The 19,926-nt window shown below is 38.6% G+C and overlaps 1 protein-coding gene across 1 annotated transcript in view; it reads right to left on the bottom strand.

Annotated features, from left to right (window-relative positions):
* tsnare1 (T-SNARE Domain Containing 1) overlaps positions 1-19,926 on the bottom strand; it is a 170,836-nt gene that overhangs the window by 29,683 nt on the left and 121,227 nt on the right. Inside the window, exon 11 of the mRNA XM_069143474.1 lies at positions 4,164-4,273. Within this exon, the coding sequence (XP_068999575.1) occupies positions 4,178-4,273 (96 nt within the window). The 3' untranslated portion in view covers positions 4,164-4,177. The remainder of the gene's footprint in view (positions 1-4,163; positions 4,274-19,926) is intronic.

A 19,926-nucleotide genomic window follows, 5' to 3' on the forward strand; every position in this document is an offset into this window, starting at 1 on the left:
CCGTCTTGCTGCGCTTGATAAAATCTGGTGTTGACCAAACAGATGAAAACATATTCAACAAATATTATTCATTTTGAATAGGAGGACATACAGTCACAAAACGCAAGTGTGTAGGATGATTTTTTTTTTTGCCAAATATATTTGAAATACGTTTTATTTACGTTACAGGCGGACTGTCCAGGCTTTTCGTTTTCATATTTCATCTGAGTAGATTTTGCTATGTTATTCTCAATGGGCACATTTGCATGTGTTTGAAGTTCAAATCATCCATTGATCCCTTACTTTAACTTTTGAGCCAATAAACTATAAGCTTGAATATGAAAAACTATTATGCGATTGTAATGAATTAATGATAATATGTGACACCACAGAGTACTCATGAAGTTCTATAAATATCTCCTGTTTTGTAAATTCAACCAGTTGAATTGTATAATCAACAGTCTTAACTGAAACTTCTCAAACTTTTTGATCCAATAGTTACAAGGTAAATTAAATGATCAAAGAAGAATCTGTCTGTTCGGGCCGCTATGCAACCACATTACCTGCATGTAGTTACACCGCTGTCGCTCAGAACTTCCCTCCCTGTTTACTGTCTTCTGTGGCTAACTTGCAAATTTCAGGCAACTGTATGCATGTCTATTTTGTGGTTTGTTTCCATGATGTCAGACTAATGTATGTGTTTTATTTACTGTGCTAGCTTTTTTATATATATATCTGGGCTTCTGCTTTGCATGTTTCAGTTGATGTCTCACATTACAGCACAATGTGATCCTGTTAGGTCCATATTCCTGTTAACATCTCTCATTTTATTGTTTTGTATGTCATGTATTATTATTATGTATTAGGTTCTATTTATTTAATAGTACCTAAAAATAAAGTCTTGATACAATTTTTACTAAATTGTATATTATTCTTCTCTATATTATTGTATTGCATCTTTATAATTTTGTAATTTGAATCTTGTATTATTTTTAGGGTGACTTTTTAACTACTGACCTGAATAGCCTCTTGGGTAACTCTAGTGCATTTACAGAAATGTTTTTTTTTATTATTATTTTTTGCACTGTCCCTGTTGAATAAACCAACAGATAAATAAAATAAATGTTAGTTTTTACCACTTGCATCTTATAAAAAGCAAAAACACAAATTTTGTATATAGATGGTACCAAAAAAACATGGATCGACAGTATGACATCATAGCTACTATATTTTTCAGTTAGTGGATGAACAGCATATAAATGTGCTAAAATAATTCTGATGTACAATTTAATTTAATCTTTGTGTGAACAATCTCGTCAAATCATAAGTTTTGCTGACTTTCCCATGCATAACAAACTAGGCCAATGTTTTGGCTGTATAACTTCCTCACTTGCTCCCATCATAATTAATATGGCCGCTATAGGGACACTGTCACGGTGAAACATACATGAAACTATGGGTTATGATAAGCGGACATTTATTAGATGATTGTCTTCAATATTTGCTGGAGCAGCTATCATCTCTGAAGCTTGTAAATTTGTGCAAATTCACTTGGTATAAATGTATATAAATATTAACATCTCAATCTCATCTTTGATGTATGATTTCAACTGGGAGGTCTGACTCATTAAACACACAAGGTCACACTCCATCAAAAATATCTTCTGAGTATCAATTTGCGTTGGAAGCTGCTACAGTAAAGGTTATTGACAGTGAATTTCTACAGTTCCAACAACTTTCCAAATATCCAGCATATATCACCTGCCCACTGTCTGTTTTACCTAATTTATTATGTAATTTATTTTTTACATGTCTAATTTATAAATATGGTTAAATAAACTATATCATGCCAAGTGTAAATTTGGACTGCCAAAGATACACTATATTAAAGAATCGCGCATGAGCAAAAGCACAAAAAGGGGCTTTTTAATACCATATAACTTACGTACAAATTGACATGGCTATTTAAAAGTGCAAACCGATGCTTTGACAGTGACAAAAGGGATACAGGCTCATGTTAATCCTTAACTTAATACATGACAGTGAAGGTTATATCTGGATCTGAAGTGGAGATACATTGATGCAGTGAGCTGATGGATGCAACTGAAACTCATTGCCAATGTTTGGCCCACAGTTTTACAGCATTTTCATAAAGCCAGAGAGCAAGCAGAAAACTGAGCTGGACTTGACCAACACATTAAATTATATTCATCTTTGAGAGATTCTATGTTCATCGCCTTTTAAAGCTCGTTTGATCATTTCAAGATTCTGGCAAACAAAACAGCAGTAATCTCTCTTTTAAAACACTGATGAGCATCTGTCAAAAATGAAGGAACGCACTCAATTTTCTGTGATTTCTATTAAAATGTAGAGAAAAAAAACTGAAATGTTATCAAATTAAATATGTCACTGTGTGATCAAAACACTCCAAATACAGCACATATTATAGTAAATGAAAGTTATTCCTTTATGCACTGTCTGCCAAACACATCCTGTATTGTTAAATGGTACTAACACTCTCTGATGAGGTTGATTCTATGAGGGCAACAAGGCACAAAGGATTATGGGATGGTTTGGATTATAGGGGAATCATCAGTTTCCCACTGTTGTCTTTACACAGCCCTTTTGCACACTGCAAATATGATTTCCACATTGGTAGTGAGAAGTTAAGGCATTTAGGGACTGTGTCTATAGGGTGAAAGGTTCCCACCCAAACTGGTGAAACGCATAACTCAACACTCATTTTGGGAGAAAGGAAACATGGCTGAACTGGCCTCTGTGGGTTAAATGGTATACATTTCTTGAACCTCTAATCATGTTGTGTGGCGACATCATCTGTGCTGCACAGGGTGTAAAATAAGCATGCTGTCACACTTAGTTTGCAGGACAAGCAGGATGATTAGACTGGGTGTATAAACTCTTTAAATTTCCTCCCAAAGCTCCTGCATTGTTCTTGAATTATAACCTTAATGCTAGTGAATTGAAGTTGCCGTTCTGTGGCCCAATGACTGGTTTATGATTGGTTTCTTCTTCATGTGGTACATTTGTGCAGTTTGTGCAGCGTGACAGCAATCGTGCTTGGAGGAGGAAAGCTTGTTGTTCATTCTTAGAACTGCAGAGCTGCGGCATCAAAGTTTAAAGTTTGGAACGTAATTGCAGAAAGCTGAGACATACAAAGACTGCACGGCCCATACTGTGCTCAACACAGCCGCTGTATTTACTCTTTACTCTATACTGTACCACATTTAATGTCCACCATTTTATCTGAGCGTCTGAATTCCGAGTGTGTAAATGTATCCACTACACAGAGAACTGAACATTTTGAATACCAACAAAGTGTCCAACGGCAAGGACCGAAATTAGATGTGTCACACTTATCGTTATGTGACAGCTGTCAGTGATGATGACAAATAATGACCATTTCTAAGCATCTCAAATCTGAATTCACTGCTCACTATTAGGTCAGCTGTTTATTATATTGGAAGAGGTGAATGAACAAGGACATGAATTTGGACACAGAGACAACAAACAAGGTGAACATTAGCCTGTGTCCGCATAGAAGATGGAGAGATCATAGTTGAGCATCAGGTCATGCACATTACCTGCCATGTGAGGACACAATTGATTGTGTCCGTGTACCAAACAGTAACGCACATTCAACAGACACACTGTCACTCATGATCCATTGTGCCAGTTCATTTTTTTGCTCTTTTTTTCCAAAATAAATTGATTAATTGAAAACCTTAATGATTAAATAATGAAGAACTACTTAAAGCCACCACACAATCTGATTTTCATCCCTGTCCACTTCAACTAACCCAGACAGGAAGTACTCAGTTGCCATAATCATGTTTACAATTTGCTCAACACCTGTAATGTTTTCTTGCCATTGAATGGCCCAATATGTCAGAAAATAAGTGTGTATGTGCATGTGCTGTTTAGAATGTAGTTTAAAAAGTGAGGGCATGCTGGGAAATGTCACCACCCTCCTCCTCTATGCGTGGTAACACGGGTGGATGATATTCCTCGACTGAAATAAAAAGCAAACAGAATCTCTATACGTCAGCAATCTGGTATGTTTGTTTGTCCCAGCAGCAGTATTATTAAAAACACACCAATATGGACTGGACAGTGTCAAAAGTCTCAGATGAGGGTTGTGTTATCTTGTGGATTGTTGATCTTACCGCAGCGGCCAGTCTCATTTTCTTGCTGAAACAGCTATGATGATGATGAGGATGGCGAGGATGATAGCTCCAGCCACCAGGAGGTAGCACTTCCTCTTCCTCAGCTGCCTCTGTTGGTAAAAAGCGGTGAAGAAATTCCATGAGTGGGTGGAGTGAAAGCATTATTCACTTCCCTGTTGGACGGTGCACATTGTCTGCTGTCTCCTATGAAAGGAATACTGCATTTGGAGAAAATTATGATGCTAAAACTGGTATTTCTGGTTTGTCATTAACAAGTCATATTTGTCTGTCGTGCCAGTCTCTCTTTTTGTGCTTTTTGCAAGACAGCATTGATTTAATTTTGTATGAGCGAAAATATTCCGCTCTACCTTGTCATCATCATTTTTGAATACATGAAAGCTCTTGCCGTAGTCCATTAGCAGCACTGTAAATGCCAAGCTTCAGTTTCATAACCACACAGCCACAAAACCTCAATACCACCTTTTGTGTTGTTTTTTCAACTAATTCAATTCAACCCCATATCACACAATTTCATGCACCCACAATATGCAGGAACAAAAATGGGAGTGGGGGGGCAGGCATCCTGAAAACAAAACACGATAGAACAAGGAATTCAGCCACATGAGATAAACATGTAAAGGAACAACTGGTCCAGGTCACGTTACACACTGATAATGGGATTTTTTTTTTTAAAAACGGTCTTGGTTTGGTCTGCACTTCCCTCCATCAAAGTGTTGTGAGTTATCACTGTGATGTGTGACAGCATCCTTAAAGGGCTAAATCTCCCAAATAAAGTATTTTTCTTGTGAACTTATTCAGTCCATGTAGAGCTATCCGTTAGGCAGCTTGTTTAGTACCTGTGTCATTGTTGAACTTTAAAGTTATAATTAAGAAAAACAAAACATGAATATTGACTTTTGCATGGTTATCACTATATTCTATCTGTGTACGCTCTTCAATTACCATCTTTTCAAAGGGCATATTAGAGTATTTTCAAAAGCACACCACAAATGTGAGAATATGTGAAAGATGGGTTTCAGCATTAAGATGCTATTAGTGAGACTGAGAAGAGTAAACTACGTACAAGCAGAGAGTGGTTATATATATATAGATATATACATAGATATATCTATATATATATAGAACCACTCGCATATATATACTGTATATATACATACATATATATATATATAGGTTTTTTTTTTTACTTACGTTTTACAATGTATGTGCAAATTTATATGTAAATATACATTTTTACCTTTTAATTTTTAAATTGACACTGTATTGGTATTACAACATTTTGTAATTATCACCAACATACAGTACATGGCAATGTATCAAAAAAATGTAGCTTTTATTTTTATAAAATATGTCAAAAACTACTTGATCTCAAATTATGAACTCACGCAATTTAATAGATAATTACATTCATTTTTATTTAATTTTAACCACTTGAGCTCTTGACTGACTTTCTTTTAATTTCATTTTTAATATTACCTTGTGTATAATTTAGATTTTCAATGCACTAAACATTCATTCCACGCAACACATGAACGCTATTCATTCAAGTCAATTACTTGCCATGTCTGAAAAAAAAAATGCGTTGACTGTGTTAAGCCAGAATATTAAAAGAAATAGAGTGAAGAGCAGGGCTGAGGAAATATTTATATATTTTTCTTTGCTCCATGTCTCCTCAGGCGGGGACGATGTGTTGGAGCACAGAATCTATGTTGTTTTGAAATGCTTTTTCTCAAATTTTTTTCCAGCTTGTTTTCTGCTACAAAGGCAGCGCGAGCAGTGGCGTTAGACCAGAGCCGAGGCTGGAGTCTTTAAATCCTGACGCGCTTCAAAGCACGGAGAGAGCAATTCATCTTCTTATCTGAGACTCAAAACAGGCTTTCTTGTGGAAGAGAGGGAAAGAGGGAGAGGGAAGAGGGAAGAGGGAGAGAAAAAATGCTGTCGAGTAATTTTCCGTTTAAACGTTCCACTCCACAACAATTTGCATAAGCAGCCCTGCGTCTGTGATAAGAAGATTGGTAATTTTCAAAGGCTCTGTGGGGATTGAGAATTAAAAGCCTTTCTCCGCTATCTCCCCTCTTGCAGCTGGCCACCACAGATTCCCCAGCTTCTCTCCCGCATTTCCTCCTAAACTACGCCTTATAAACTTTCTCTGCCATCCTCTGCTTCTCTCTGACAGTGCAGATTCACTCCTTTCACTATACCCTCCCTCGCTCTTCCATACATTATTTCCCGTCTTTTTCTTCTTCCTCCGCTCACTCATCCCAGTGCTGCTGTTATTTGGGGAGAACAAGGAAATAAATAAGGTAGAGGGGGTAACAGAAAAGGGCTTAGTATAACAAAGGAAGTGTTGCAGTATTTTTCAACCAATATTTTCCAGATTGCAGGGCAGGCTGAGAGGTAGGACAGGGAGCCTCGGAGGGAGACAGAGGAGGGATGCTCTTATCACTAGTGACTTAATCTGCCAGAGAACGTGTCCTCGGTGCCAACACTTCAGGACCAATGGGTGGTGCAAGCCCTCTGGAAAAAAAGACAGTGTCTCCCTCACACCTGTTTTATTCTAATGTTGAATATAAGAGTTACAGATTATAGTTAATCTCGCATACAATTATACGGCTTTATAAAGACTGATATCCACGCTGATATTTAAAAAAAACTTATTTTAAAAGCTACAGTTTGAATCTTACATCATGTTGATGTAACAAGTCCTCCAACACTTATGACCAGATGGATCGTTCGCTCTTAGCCTGAAATACGACCCACAGAGATATGTAAAAAATGACTTGAACCCCAAAGCCAACCTTTGTTGGCAAGGCAACAATAAGTGCAGTGTTAAAAAAACTGTCCTGACTAACTGTTGAAAAGCAAAATCAGCCTCTTGCACCAACCCTTATTCTCTGAACAAAGAAAAAACAACATGATATAGACGTAGTTTGAACTGCATAACTTCTCCGTGACACCTTATTGTTGTTATTTGTACAGATGTTAGAGGTCAGTCAACTTTATAGTGGAACCAGGTTGTAATAAGCTGCTCACACAAAAATACCTGTGGGGTTGTTTTTGGAGGAGGGCCAGACTCTGTTGATGGGAAAAAAAAAGAAGTATATTTTACTGAGATTTTTACTCTTGTCAGTGTAGAAAATCCTCTTAAGAAAAATCATCCTCAGTCGTATTAAGTTTGTTTCTTACTGTGACCCGAACTCTTCCCTAAAATCCAGCATTGAGTGCATTTTTGACATATTTTCTGCAGATTTTCAAATCTCGGGAATAAAAATTAAGCGGGAACAACTGAAGTTAGAAAAAAAAAAAGGTTTTTACATTTGATATAAGTACAATGACATAAGCTTTTTTTTTTAAAAATACAAAAATGTAATTTCTTCATAATTTTGAAATACTTTTCTTTTGTTCAACTGTCATCTCATTGCACCCTCATTCTTCAATGGTATAATGTACGCCACTGAAGAATTAGCACCACCGACTGTGTGCTTCATTGTATCCAACTATGCACATTCAGAACAGTAGTGTAAGGAAATGCATATTAGTTCACAATTTATTTTGCATTTTTGGAAGGAATGTCAACAATGATTGTGAGTGTCTGGTCAGAAGGTTATTCCCACAGACCAGTGAATGGTGACGTAGACTAATTCAACTGAACATTATATGCATTTTAGAAGACAATTCAGTACCCAATATTTAATACGGAGTGGGAGCAGACTAAGGAGGCTTCCTTTCCCTACTGAGGGGTTCTCAGACCAGCTCAGTGACATAAAATGCATCAGTTTGTCCCGAGTCTGCTCCAAAGTCACCTTTCAGTTGGGTGGGAGATGTCACACACTTTCGGATCAGATGTACGCATCACCTCAAATGGCTCCTTTTGTTAGAAATTGGAGCACTTCTCTGTATACTTAAGACGGAGCTGCTAGCTCTAATCGTACTACAATAGCTGAGGGCAGGAGACACAGATTGGGCTCCCACTGATGACAGCCCAAAATAAAGGGAGAACATTACAGTTGCTATGTCAATTTCCTTTTCCCCCACTTAGCAGGAGCTCCCCTCCATTCCATGGGGAACAATTCATCTTTTTCTGACAGAGAACACTAGCCTTAGACTTGGAGGTGCTAACATTCGTCCTGACCATTTCACACTTGGCTGCGAACTGAAGTAAATGCACAGTCGAGGTCACATGCTGACAAAGCCTGCAGAACCAAATCGTTGGCGAAAAGGAGAGACGCGAGCCTGAGGTCACCACATTGGGTGCTCCGGTTTTGTGATGCACCTCAAAAATTCTGTCCATTAAAATCTCAAATAGAAAAGACGACAAAAGTCAGCCACTGAAAAATGGATGAGACACCTTACAACCAAAGCACCCTCCACACAGGGACCTCCGAAGATACCTCTGAGTCCACAAAGGTGAAGGTAAGGCACAAATCCAGGGTTTACTCAGCCACCCTGGACAAGGTGCCTCTGTGGAGCTTTTTACGACACCAGTGACCTAACCCCTACTTTTTTCTCTTGGGCTTTTTTCTCTCTCAGCATCAACCCCAGTCTGCTCACCTGCAGCCACTCTGCTAATCAGCTGGTCCAGTAGATACTATACATACATCCTGCTCAGCACGACTTACTTGCCAGACTGTCATGTTCTTCTTTGTGCTGCTGTTTTCCAGCGTTCTGCTACTTGTTAGTTTCTTCCCTGTTAGTGCTCGTGTTTTTTGTTGTTGTTCTAAGTTCACTTTTGATATTACATCTGGCCTTCTTATCATTCATGTGGAGCCTCCTTCCTTGTGGCACTGGACCTCAGTAATTTTGTGACGTCACAAACAAGCAGCAACCAGCTGTGATGTCACCCATTGGTTTGTGAACGGCCATTATGAAGCCTTGAGTTCGGAATTTGGCCGCCGTCATCTTGCTAGATCGGAGCAGTTTCATTGCCGGTAGTGACCATATTTGGGTGAGCCGGGGATCTGACTTGATCTGATTGGAAACCCAGCGATATTACGTTCCGTCCACCGATAGCTGTAACATGACTGTACCACAGGCCTGTCAATCAAAAAGAAACAACCCCAAAAACACATATTTTTGAAGTTTATTTTCTAACTAATGATGAATTATTTTCAGATGGACCGCCAGAAAACTAACAAGAAGGAGTGACTTTAGCTGAAAACACCTAGATATTACTATATACTTTATTGACTGAGAAATTTCTGAGAGAAGTTGAATGGGAGCCAATGGACTGGGAGGCTTTTTGGAGACAACCTCTAGTGGCACTCGGTGGTATTGCAGCTTAAGGCACTTCTGCATCGACCTAATTTTTCAGAGCCGGAAGCTACAAAGACTTTTATGTACAGTCTGTGGTCACAATCACACTTTCATGTCATATGTCTGTCCTCGGCATGGCCCACCGTCCAACCGTTAAGCTGATAATACTACCGTACAAATCAGCTATCGAATGCAACACTTTTACATGGAAGACAAACTTGCTTGGTCTCTGGGAGAAAAACGACTTACCTTGTGTGACATGAGAAATAGCCTCATAATACAACAACAATGCAATGCAATAATGGCTGTAATATTATTCTCTCTTTATCACATCTGGTCATGAAAATTGGAAGTCCATAAAATAAATAATCACCGTCCAACCGTTAATGCAGAAGAAAACATCAAGCTTTCATTCCATCGTGAAGCTAGCGGGTTACAAGACTGAGGAAAACCTGTGGTTTATCATGTCTGAGAGTCAGCCAATCAGAAGAGAGAGTACTTGATATAAAAGTACATTAAACTTAGACACAAAATGGCCTGTTCTTCTTAACGCTGCAGAAAAAAGCTCCAGGGAGATGTCAAACTATATAGAGATATGTTCATGGTACTTAAAAACACAAACATATATTTTTATGGATATCAAGACAAAATGCATGAAGAAATGTAAAATAGTGTGCTCTCCATGATCAAGGAATCCCACTTGCTCATATGAAGGTCAACAGTGGTGGCAAAGAGGACGAAGGAGAGATTAGTGAGAGAGAAGAGGACGTAGAGAGGAGAAGAACACGAATGACATCATTCACCAATATTTCTTCACACACCTAAAACCATAAATCATTTGAAAAACACCAATGTCCCCCAAGGGAGAATGCAGAAAAACTGCATTACAATCATTAAAGCTGATAATACTACCGTACAAATCAGCTATCGAATGCAACACTTTTACATGGAAGACAAACTTGCTTGGTCTCTGGGAGAAAAACGACTTACCTTGTGTGACATGAGAAATAGCCTCATAATACAACAACAATGCAATGCAATAATGGCTGTAATATTATTCTCTCTTTATCACATCTGGTCGTGAAAATTGGAAGTCCATAAAATAAATAATGTTTATAGCGGGACTGCCTCACTTGTAATCGGCTTATATGTAATTTACATAAAACTCAGAGTCCCCTGCAGTCACCCTGATTATGATATTTAAGAGGAGCAGCAAATAAACACAGACTTCACGGCCAATCCTGGCATCCTGGGAGGAAGCCCTGTGACAACCACTGTCAACAATGGAACAAAAACACTGAACAGCATCAGCATATTTGGCCTTTTGCTGATTGTTTTTTGTTACAAAAAAACTAAAATAAGTCTTGTTTTCTACCTCTGACATGCTGGATGCTCCTCTGACCTCAGCATAAGTACATAAGTACAGAAAACTGGAAACTTGTCACTGAATAATCATGGCAGAACACGTGACTTTCTATTATCAAGTTGCCAGAAGCGATGATTCGACAGTGGCCATCTCCAGATATGTTTTTAGAGAAGTTTAAAGGGACCTGTGCATGTTTGAACCGTTTATACGCACACATTGGGTCTCTAGTGACTCTGGATTTCAACATGTCTAATTCATTCATTTCTTTCTATGAAATTCTTCCTTTTCAATCCTCAAACTATTTGTTAATGATAATGATGAAAAAAACATATTTTTTTCATCTTTAAACTACGATCGCTTGAGACTCAAGATATATAAGAGTATAACTTGATACAAATGCTGGTTGGTCATGTTTCTTTCCTGTGTGCATTCATGATATGCTGCTATCTCACAGTTACTTAAGAATAAAAACAGTGAAAAAAGAAGTCGGTTCTTATTAGCTTACTGTGACAGTATGATGCTACAGCACGTGTGCCAGTATTTTATTTGATATTAGAAGATTTTGATGACAACAACCCTGCAGATGAAGATGGTGAGAAATCAGAATCAGATCAGTTTAAAGCAGAACTGGTGAAAATAACGAAACCTGCTCAGGCGACGTGGGCTCTGACTGGAAGAACAATCCAGATTCCATCTCAGCATTGGTGCTAAGAGAAGTTAGGACTGACGAGATAGTCTCTTATCGGTACATCTACTTCCCCCATCTTGCTGAGGTTTTTGTGGCCATTATAATTGTTAGAATATTCATAGTTATAGGCAAGTGGCATCCCAATTCGTAACGTTTCGAGAAAGTTCCGATTGGTCAATCTGTTCGCCAAACGGTGGAAACCGACCACAGCACTGGACCTGTTCAAACGGTTTATATCTGTTTGGCGTTTCAGATGTCTGGAACCTTCCGACACACAAGTGCAATCATCGAGTGCAAACAATGTGAACAACCAAACAAAAAGATTGGATGTTGGCAAGCAATTTGAGGTTTTATGTTAAAGCAGACCCTCAAGTTGCCAACTAAATGAAACGTGTAATCTAAATGTATTCATATTGTGGGGCAATTCGCTGTTAAACTATTAAACTGTTTGTGAGTGCGATCTCCGGTTCCATGGCGATATATAGTGTGTGACTAAGAACTGAAAAACAATCTATGCAATGTTTACTACTTCAGGAAGTAGTCTGACCCTTAGCAACCACCTAGCAACAGAGATCATTTCTAGTCCGTTTTGTTGCTTCCTAGAGATGGTTTCTCAAACTGAATAAATACAGCACATAGAAACACTAAACTGCTCAGCTAGCTCAGTCTTATTATAACTAACATATCTGATGAAAAAAAGATATCGATGGACTCATGTATTTTGAAGATTTTAGCACCGTATCGTGTTAAAACCAAACCGGTCCAGGTAGCCGGCGCTAGGATTTTAAGTGCGTGGCAATCCATGGTGTTACGGTACGGGTGCTCGGAGCAACACAAAAGGACCAAAATAGACCTGATCTCATCAAATGGGTCACGTTTAATAGACCTATAATAAGTAAAAACAACTTTGTATTACATATTATATGAAATTCAATTCTAATTATATATTTCCATTGAGAGGGCGGAGTGATATTTCTAGTGATGAGCAGGGTGTGATGTTATGATGATTTGAGCATGTTCCAAATGTCCAGTTGACCAATCAGATCTTATTTATTATTGATCATTTCTCTGCAAAATATCAGCATGAGCTTCCGACTCCTAAGAGAACAAAGCTTTCCTCAAATCAAATCTGGTTGTAGTCACACATCCCATCCAACTGCCTCAACTGTGACCAGCTGCTTCACTTCTCATTGTTTCAACAGGAAACAGTCATTTATAGTGATTTGGCTCATTCATTGACGCTCTTAGAGAATACAATAAAGATGGACAAAACCTTTTTTGATTTACAAAGGAATCTTCATTTGCTGTTATTGAGGGTTAACCGTGAGCAAGGAAGGTGAACTAGTCTCACAGCAAGATGTGATGTGTACAATCATGCTGGATTCAATAAGAGAATCCTTTCTTTATAGAGCCTTTCACATTGTAAAAGGTGTGGGAATCAGGCACCTGCAGGGTGGGCCAACCTGACTTTGCACGGTTGCTCTGACTTTGCTCTGGCTGTTAACCTGGCTGACATTCGCTCACAGATGTGTCAAGAGCAGAGTTAAGATGGAAATTAGTTTTGGGGAGACAAAGCAGGATATGATTATTATTACAGCCTGACTCACACATGCAATAGAAATACCATAAGAATCCATACCAACATGTGAATACTGATTTACAGCATGTTTACATCTTACAAGACACCAAACATAACATTTCACATAAAATGGTAATCAATAATTATTTTCTGTCTTCTACTTTGACTGAAATGTTACTGCTGAGCAATCAATTGTTGTTGTCTGTGTTCTTTTCAGTTAGTCCTCAAACTTTGTTAGTCAGACTTGATTTCTTTTATTGTGCTGTGCTCTCCAAAGATCACATGTCAGTCAAACGGCATGACTGCTTCTGTGCTCGCTTTTTTTTTTCTCTCAGGCTTTCTGATTTGGAAGGTTTTGTTAATCAAGGATCTGTAGGTGGCAGTTCTCAGATATATCACCAGTGCTCACTCGAAATACCATTTTTATTCAACTGCTAATTCCAAAGTCACATTGGTGAGTGAATAAGAGGAGGATCACAGGGGCCCGGTGGAGCACTTTGCTGGATGTTGCAGGGGAAAACATATTTAACTGAATAGCTCCTCAAACAACCCTTTTATGGACGACGCCAACTGCTCTCTTCCTGTAGAGCACCTGGTCAGCCAGAGAGCTACTTGATGGACAGACTAAGGAAATCCTTAATCTCCAGGAGTACCGAGGAGGATGAGCCCCGACAACATCTCAGTACAGCACTAAATTTGTGAGTAAACTCCTTCATAAATTCTTTGTAACTGTTTGGTCCTTTCAAAGAAGCAAGTTATTAAATTAGCTTACACCAGTAAAACCTAAGAAATATACACATCATCATAAACATCCAGCTGCTCTAGCATGCCAGCTCAATTTGCTTGTGTAGGTGCTCCAAATGGGCCATATGTTGTGCTTTTTTTTCATTTATTTTTTATGGTATCACGTAAATTCATGTGCTGTCAGCTATGCAGGTATGTTTATTGTTAAGTATTTAGTAACAACTAACCCCTACATACAGGGTAAACTCGTTTTTATGATGCAAAATGCTTTAATTTGGTTATATGTGAACTATGGCTATAAGTTTGAACTCACAAATATAATCTTTTTTTTGTACCTGATTGGCTATATTAGCCATGCCGACATGAATGGGTAGCCTCACATATGCAGATGTTTTTGCAATTTTGGTGATCTCCTGACATCTCCTGCATGTTCATGATTAAAGTTAAGGACAGATTTAAATATAGAGGAACATATTTTACACATTCAAAGTTCTATAAGGATAAAACCAATGACTTTAAAAACATATATATTTACAGGAAGTAAAATATATTTTCCTTTTCCTTAATGGCAATTCTTAAAACAATATTTTTTTTTTGAAATTGCGTGTACTGAACACATCAGTTGCTAGTTGGCCTTTTACATTCATTATTTTAATCAAACAAAAATGTGCATTAAGAAGCATCTCAGAATTGTATTCATGTCTTATTTGCAGTCACGTGTTTTCTCTCCTCTTCAACATGCTCAGTCCAGCTGTGGCTGATCGAGGCAGCGCCAGAGGAGTGTCATTGACATCAACCTGGGTAACTTCAAACATAGTTTTTTCCACTGCATATCCTTCAGAATAGCATAAAGAGTCCAGAGGGACAGAGGGAAGAGTGATTGAATAGGAAGCCCGTTTCCTTGAATCTGTCAGCATTGGCCCATCCTCCCAGTCCAGGTACAGTGATCACTCAGAGCCAAAACACTGTAGTTGGGTTTTTCTTTTTCATGATCGTATTCTAAAAATATCAACAATTTAGATGTGTCAGCATGTGGATGGATCCATTCATTCGTCTACCCATTTAATTATGAGCCATCTTCCTTTTCATGTCCACTTTTCCTTCCCCTTCCTGTTCCTTTGTTCCTTCCACAATCACAATAGCTCTATAATATTCTCAATGTAGCCGCAGGGAAACTGTGTCACATTGATTTTCTTTTCCTTCTTCCTCTTTTTTTTTTTTGGACGCTCAGAAGGTATTTAGTTGTTCAGTTGGAGTTCAATTTTCAAATCTGGAAATGAACATACTTTTTAGTCTAAACAATGAAATCAGTACAAACGCCGTAAATCAAATCAATAAGGACTTTAGCTATTGCACAAGTTTTTCCACTTTTAAAAATGGCTTGAGCTTTTGTTCAGTGAATTGCAAGAACATCTGTTTTATTGGTAATTATAAACCATCTTGTGCAGCAATCAACAATGAGAGTTCATCATGGTCCATTGAACACAGATGAGGTGATAAAACATCACAGCAACTAGAGAAAGTTGCAGCAGGGAGAGTAATCTGCCTCCGGATAATGGATTATAGATTCAATTTATTTTCAATGTAAAGTGAGTCGACAAGGCGGGGCACGAGAACAAAATGACATCCGCTCTTAATTGACCATTGGTGGAGATGTGCACTGGTGCATGTAGACCAGCATCCAGGAGTGTTCATGCCTACAGCAGTGCTCAGACTTGCTGTCAGTCTCTTTCTTTCAAGTCCCCCTTCCTCCTCTTTCCTCTTGAATTTGTATGTGATCACAATAGGGCCATTGACTTCACGCTGCAGTCACTTCATATTGGGTAAATATAAGCCACTGATTGGTATATATATATTAAAAAAGGATATTCATAAATCTTAGGGTAGATTACACGACAAGTATTTCTGACCCATAGATCTGATTGGTCAACTACACATTTGGAACGTGCTCAAATCAAATCAAATCAAATCAAATCAAATAACATCACACCCAGCTCATCACTGGAAATATCACTCTGCCTTATCAATGCCAATATATAATTGGAATTGAATTTCATATAATATTCAATATAATGTTGTTTTTACTTGTTATATTAAATGTGACCTATTTGGTGAAATCGGGTCATTGGTCCTTTTTTGTCCCTTACCGTAACACCACGGATAGTCGCACACTTATAATCCTAGCGGCGGTTAGTTTGACCGGTTTGGTTTTAACACAACACGGTGCTAAAATATTCTATCAATATCTTTTTTCAGTAGATATCTTAGTTAAAACCAGACCGAGCTAGCTGAGCAGTTTAGTGTTCCTATGTGCTGTATTTATTCAGTTTGAGAAACCATCCCTAGAAAGCAATAGAAAAGCTAGAAATCCTGTTGCTAGGTGGTTGCTAAGGGTTGGACTACTTCCTGCAGTAGTAAACATTGCATAAGATACATAAGAGTATTTTCCAATTATTAGTCATTAGCCATTATTGCGATGGAAACGGAGATCACAGTCACAAAAAGTTGTATATTTTGAGAGCGAATTGCCCCACAATATGAATACATTTTGATTACATATTTCATTTAGTTGGTAACTCTTTGTATAATTGTAATATTACTCTCGAGGATTTGCTTATGGATGCTTACTTCAGTAATGCTTACGGACCTCGGCACAAGCAAGGTCCTGACCACATCGCTATCAAGTTCTTTATTGTTTTGTTTGGACATAACAAGCCCAAAGAATGAGTTTCCATGTATAGTCCATTCATCAAAACAATAAATACAAAATGTATTGTGGGTTCATCATGTTAATGTCACTTGGTTTTGTTTGTTTAGTTCACATTTGCTCGCTGTTAATGGGCATCCCCTGTCATGAAAAATAAATGCACTTAGCAAAGGGAGCTTTGTATGCATTGTTCAAGCCTTCAAAACTTTAATTTAAAGTCTTATGGTGATAACAAATGCAATGCTTTATGTTGCATTTGTAAACACTGTAAATTGTTTGTTTGAAAATGTTAATTGTTTACTCATATATTGCTGTTGAGTTGAAGAATTTCAGGAATTAAAGTATAGTTTGTGTCATGTAATCCCTAAAAGCAAATGACCTCTCAGCTAAAGCCAGGTTTAGACTACACAATGTTTTTTCTGATAAAATGCAGAACTTATAGTTGATTTTGGGAGCACTGGAGTAAGTTGAAGTGTGTGCATTTCATGCAGTGAAGTGTCACTTTGCTATGTAAGCACTGACAACAGAAATGCCAACAGAAATATTAAAGCTGAAAGCAGTGAAAGTTATTGAAATGAAGAAAGCAGTGTCAGATTAAGCTTCCATGATGAAAGCCCACATTACAGTGGAAGTGAAAGTCCCAATAGTAATTGAACTATCAGCTGAAGTGTCAAGCTGACAGTAGCTGATTTTTCAGTTGATGTATATACAGCAATGACAGTAGTTAAAAGTGTTGGTAGAAAAAAAAAAAAGCATTGAAAGCTGCTGCAATGCCACTCAATGTAAAAACAGTAAAAGGCGGACAGACACAGTTTAACTATGTGCAGTGTGAGCAGTTAAAGAGTCACTTGCTATGTCAGCAGTGATAGCGGTTAAAGTCAGTCAATATTCTGATGACCCCCCGTCATGGAGACTCAGAGACAAGACTATTTGTCTTGTGCTGTTCTCCTTCCCTGCATGATGGTGGTGCTGTTCACTTTTTTGTGTGTTTTCCTAAATATGTTGAGTTGCAGGTGGTGGCTGGTAATTGAACCAAAGAATGATGATGCCTACTTTAAAATGATGCCTGCCTGATACCAATTTGCTCTGCCTCTTTTCAGGACTACCAACCTGACCATGTTGTGCGCCAATCTGATGTAAGGCTATTAGATCATTGTTGTGTATATTTTAAATAGCTTCTAAAAAAGCTGGGACGGCTTTGAAGGTGAAGCCCTTTTCATCGGTATCTGTTTTCTCATTTCTCATTCTCATCTTGGCTAGGTAGGTAGGCAGGTAGGTCGTTTGGTTGGTCAGTCGGTTGGTCATTGGATTAATCGGTCAGTAGGTTGGTCAGCCAGTAGGTAGGTAGGTCAGTTGGTCGTTCAGAAGGTAGGTAGGTCGGTCAGTCGGTATGTAGGTCGGTCAGTCAGTAGGTAGGTAGGTCAGTTGGTAGGTAGGTAGGTCGGTCGGTCGGTTAGTATCTAGCAAGCTAATAATTATTACCACAGTATGTGCTGTGTGGCTACTACTGCCACACAAAAAAATGTTAGGGAAGATGATAGATAAGAGCTTGACAAATAAATCAAAAAGATTTAGGTCACTCGTTTGGCAATTTGTATGATTTTTTTTTAAAATATACTACAATCTGTGAAAAAATGTTGATCAGTAGTAAGCACAAATGGGGCAATACTAGCAACATGTCCACCCTCCTTTGCCGCCATCATCCTACAGATCGCTAGCTCTGAAATGGTAACTCTTACGTTCAGGCTTTAGTTATGTTATTAAAGCTTGGTTGCCATTGGGTTGATTGTATTGTCTCTCATTTGGTTATTGATTAGGCAGTGTCAAAGAAGCAAGACAGAGCCAAGAATTCTGGTCAGCTAACTGTGTTTGAGTCAATGAATAACAGTGACAGTGTACATCAAAGTTTTTGTCAAATTCACTTGGATCCAAAGTTGGTGAGTAGGGGTAAGGGAGAACAACGGTTGTTGTTCCATGTGAGAAACTTGCACGATTACAACGCGGTGTGAGTTCACAGTGTGCATCAAGTGCCATCATGCCACAGTTCTGGTCATTTGCCTCAGAACATCAGTTGAATTTGGTATTGACAGTCTGACCCTGGGGGACGAATTCACGACACACAATCCCATGAATGTCGAAGGTAACCAATGTGGTTGTGTTCCTGACCTGATGTGCCTTTTTGGGCCTTGGACAGTGACGATCTGCCCCTTGGAAACATGAATGTCACTCAGAACGCTTCTTCAGGCACATTGCTTGATTGCCACAGGCTTTCTGAAGCATTTCAAGAGTCTCCATTGCTGATTTACATAGTTTGACCCAGAATGTGACATGCAGTCTTTGCTCAGGTAAATGGAAAAAAATCACAGATGCACCCGCACCAGTGGTCACAAAACCATGTGCTGATGTTGATCAAGCGACAAGACTTGGAGTACTTACTCATGAGGGTATAGCTTCCCCTGCTCCATGCACACCACCCACATCGCTACAGTTATTAACAGTTCTTCTCAGAAATATGGAGGCAGTAATATATGAACTCTGTGTGACAACTATTTCTACGTTTGCCAGTGTTCTCAACAGGCGAGTCATCATGGAACAGCACTGAATATGGGAGTCCATCAGTCTGACTTTATTTCTGTCTGTCTATCTTTGCCTTTGTTGTTTTTCTTCCATTCAGCTACTCTGCCTCTGCAAAGACAGCGGCCGTCTGGATTGGTGGAGAGCTAAATTGCTCAGTGTGAGCTTGGTCACGGCTCAGCTCTCCTTGAGATAATGAAATGACAATTAATGGGAAAGCTGTTGCCGTTCGCTCATTTGTTCCCTTTCAAGTAGAGCAGCAGCATGAGGGGACAGGCAGAAAGCTCGGCAGTCATGACACACTCTGGAAAGTGCCCAGCAGTTGTTTCCATATTAAAGCTGCTGATGTGATGTTGAAGATTTAAACCTAGCAAAATTATAGTTGTGCTCCCTGGGCAAAATATTATTCAAAGAAAATATCATTTTGGTAAAAGATTGAAACCGTTTCCAGAAGGATTTGACCTTTTACTGACATTTTAACACAAAACAATCACATATCAATAATATCAAAAATACCATAATGGAAATAAATATATTTTCCAAAGCTGTCAAAAGCTGCAGGTTGAGAGTTTGGCTTAAGCTCTTAAGATATGTAACCCATGTAAAAAAGGTATATCCTTTATTAACCCTGTGACACTTAAGTCAATACATCATTTACCATAGCCAGGGGCCTACACAGCACAGAGCCACACTGAGCTCTGGTCTACTGAGATAGTCCCTGACAGAATGGCAGAGAACACATATGTCCTTAAAAGGAAAGAGCGAAAGCAGACCCTTGGGCATCTCATAAAAGTCTCTCCAATATGTGCTGTGAAGTGGAAATTCCAGCAA

This window comes from Embiotoca jacksoni, unplaced genomic scaffold, assembly GCF_022577435.1.
Source record: "Embiotoca jacksoni isolate LCO1_2020_lvr unplaced genomic scaffold, fEmbJac1.0.p SCAF_11, whole genome shotgun sequence".
NCBI classification, from domain to species: domain Eukaryota; kingdom Metazoa; phylum Chordata; class Actinopteri; family Embiotocidae; genus Embiotoca; species Embiotoca jacksoni.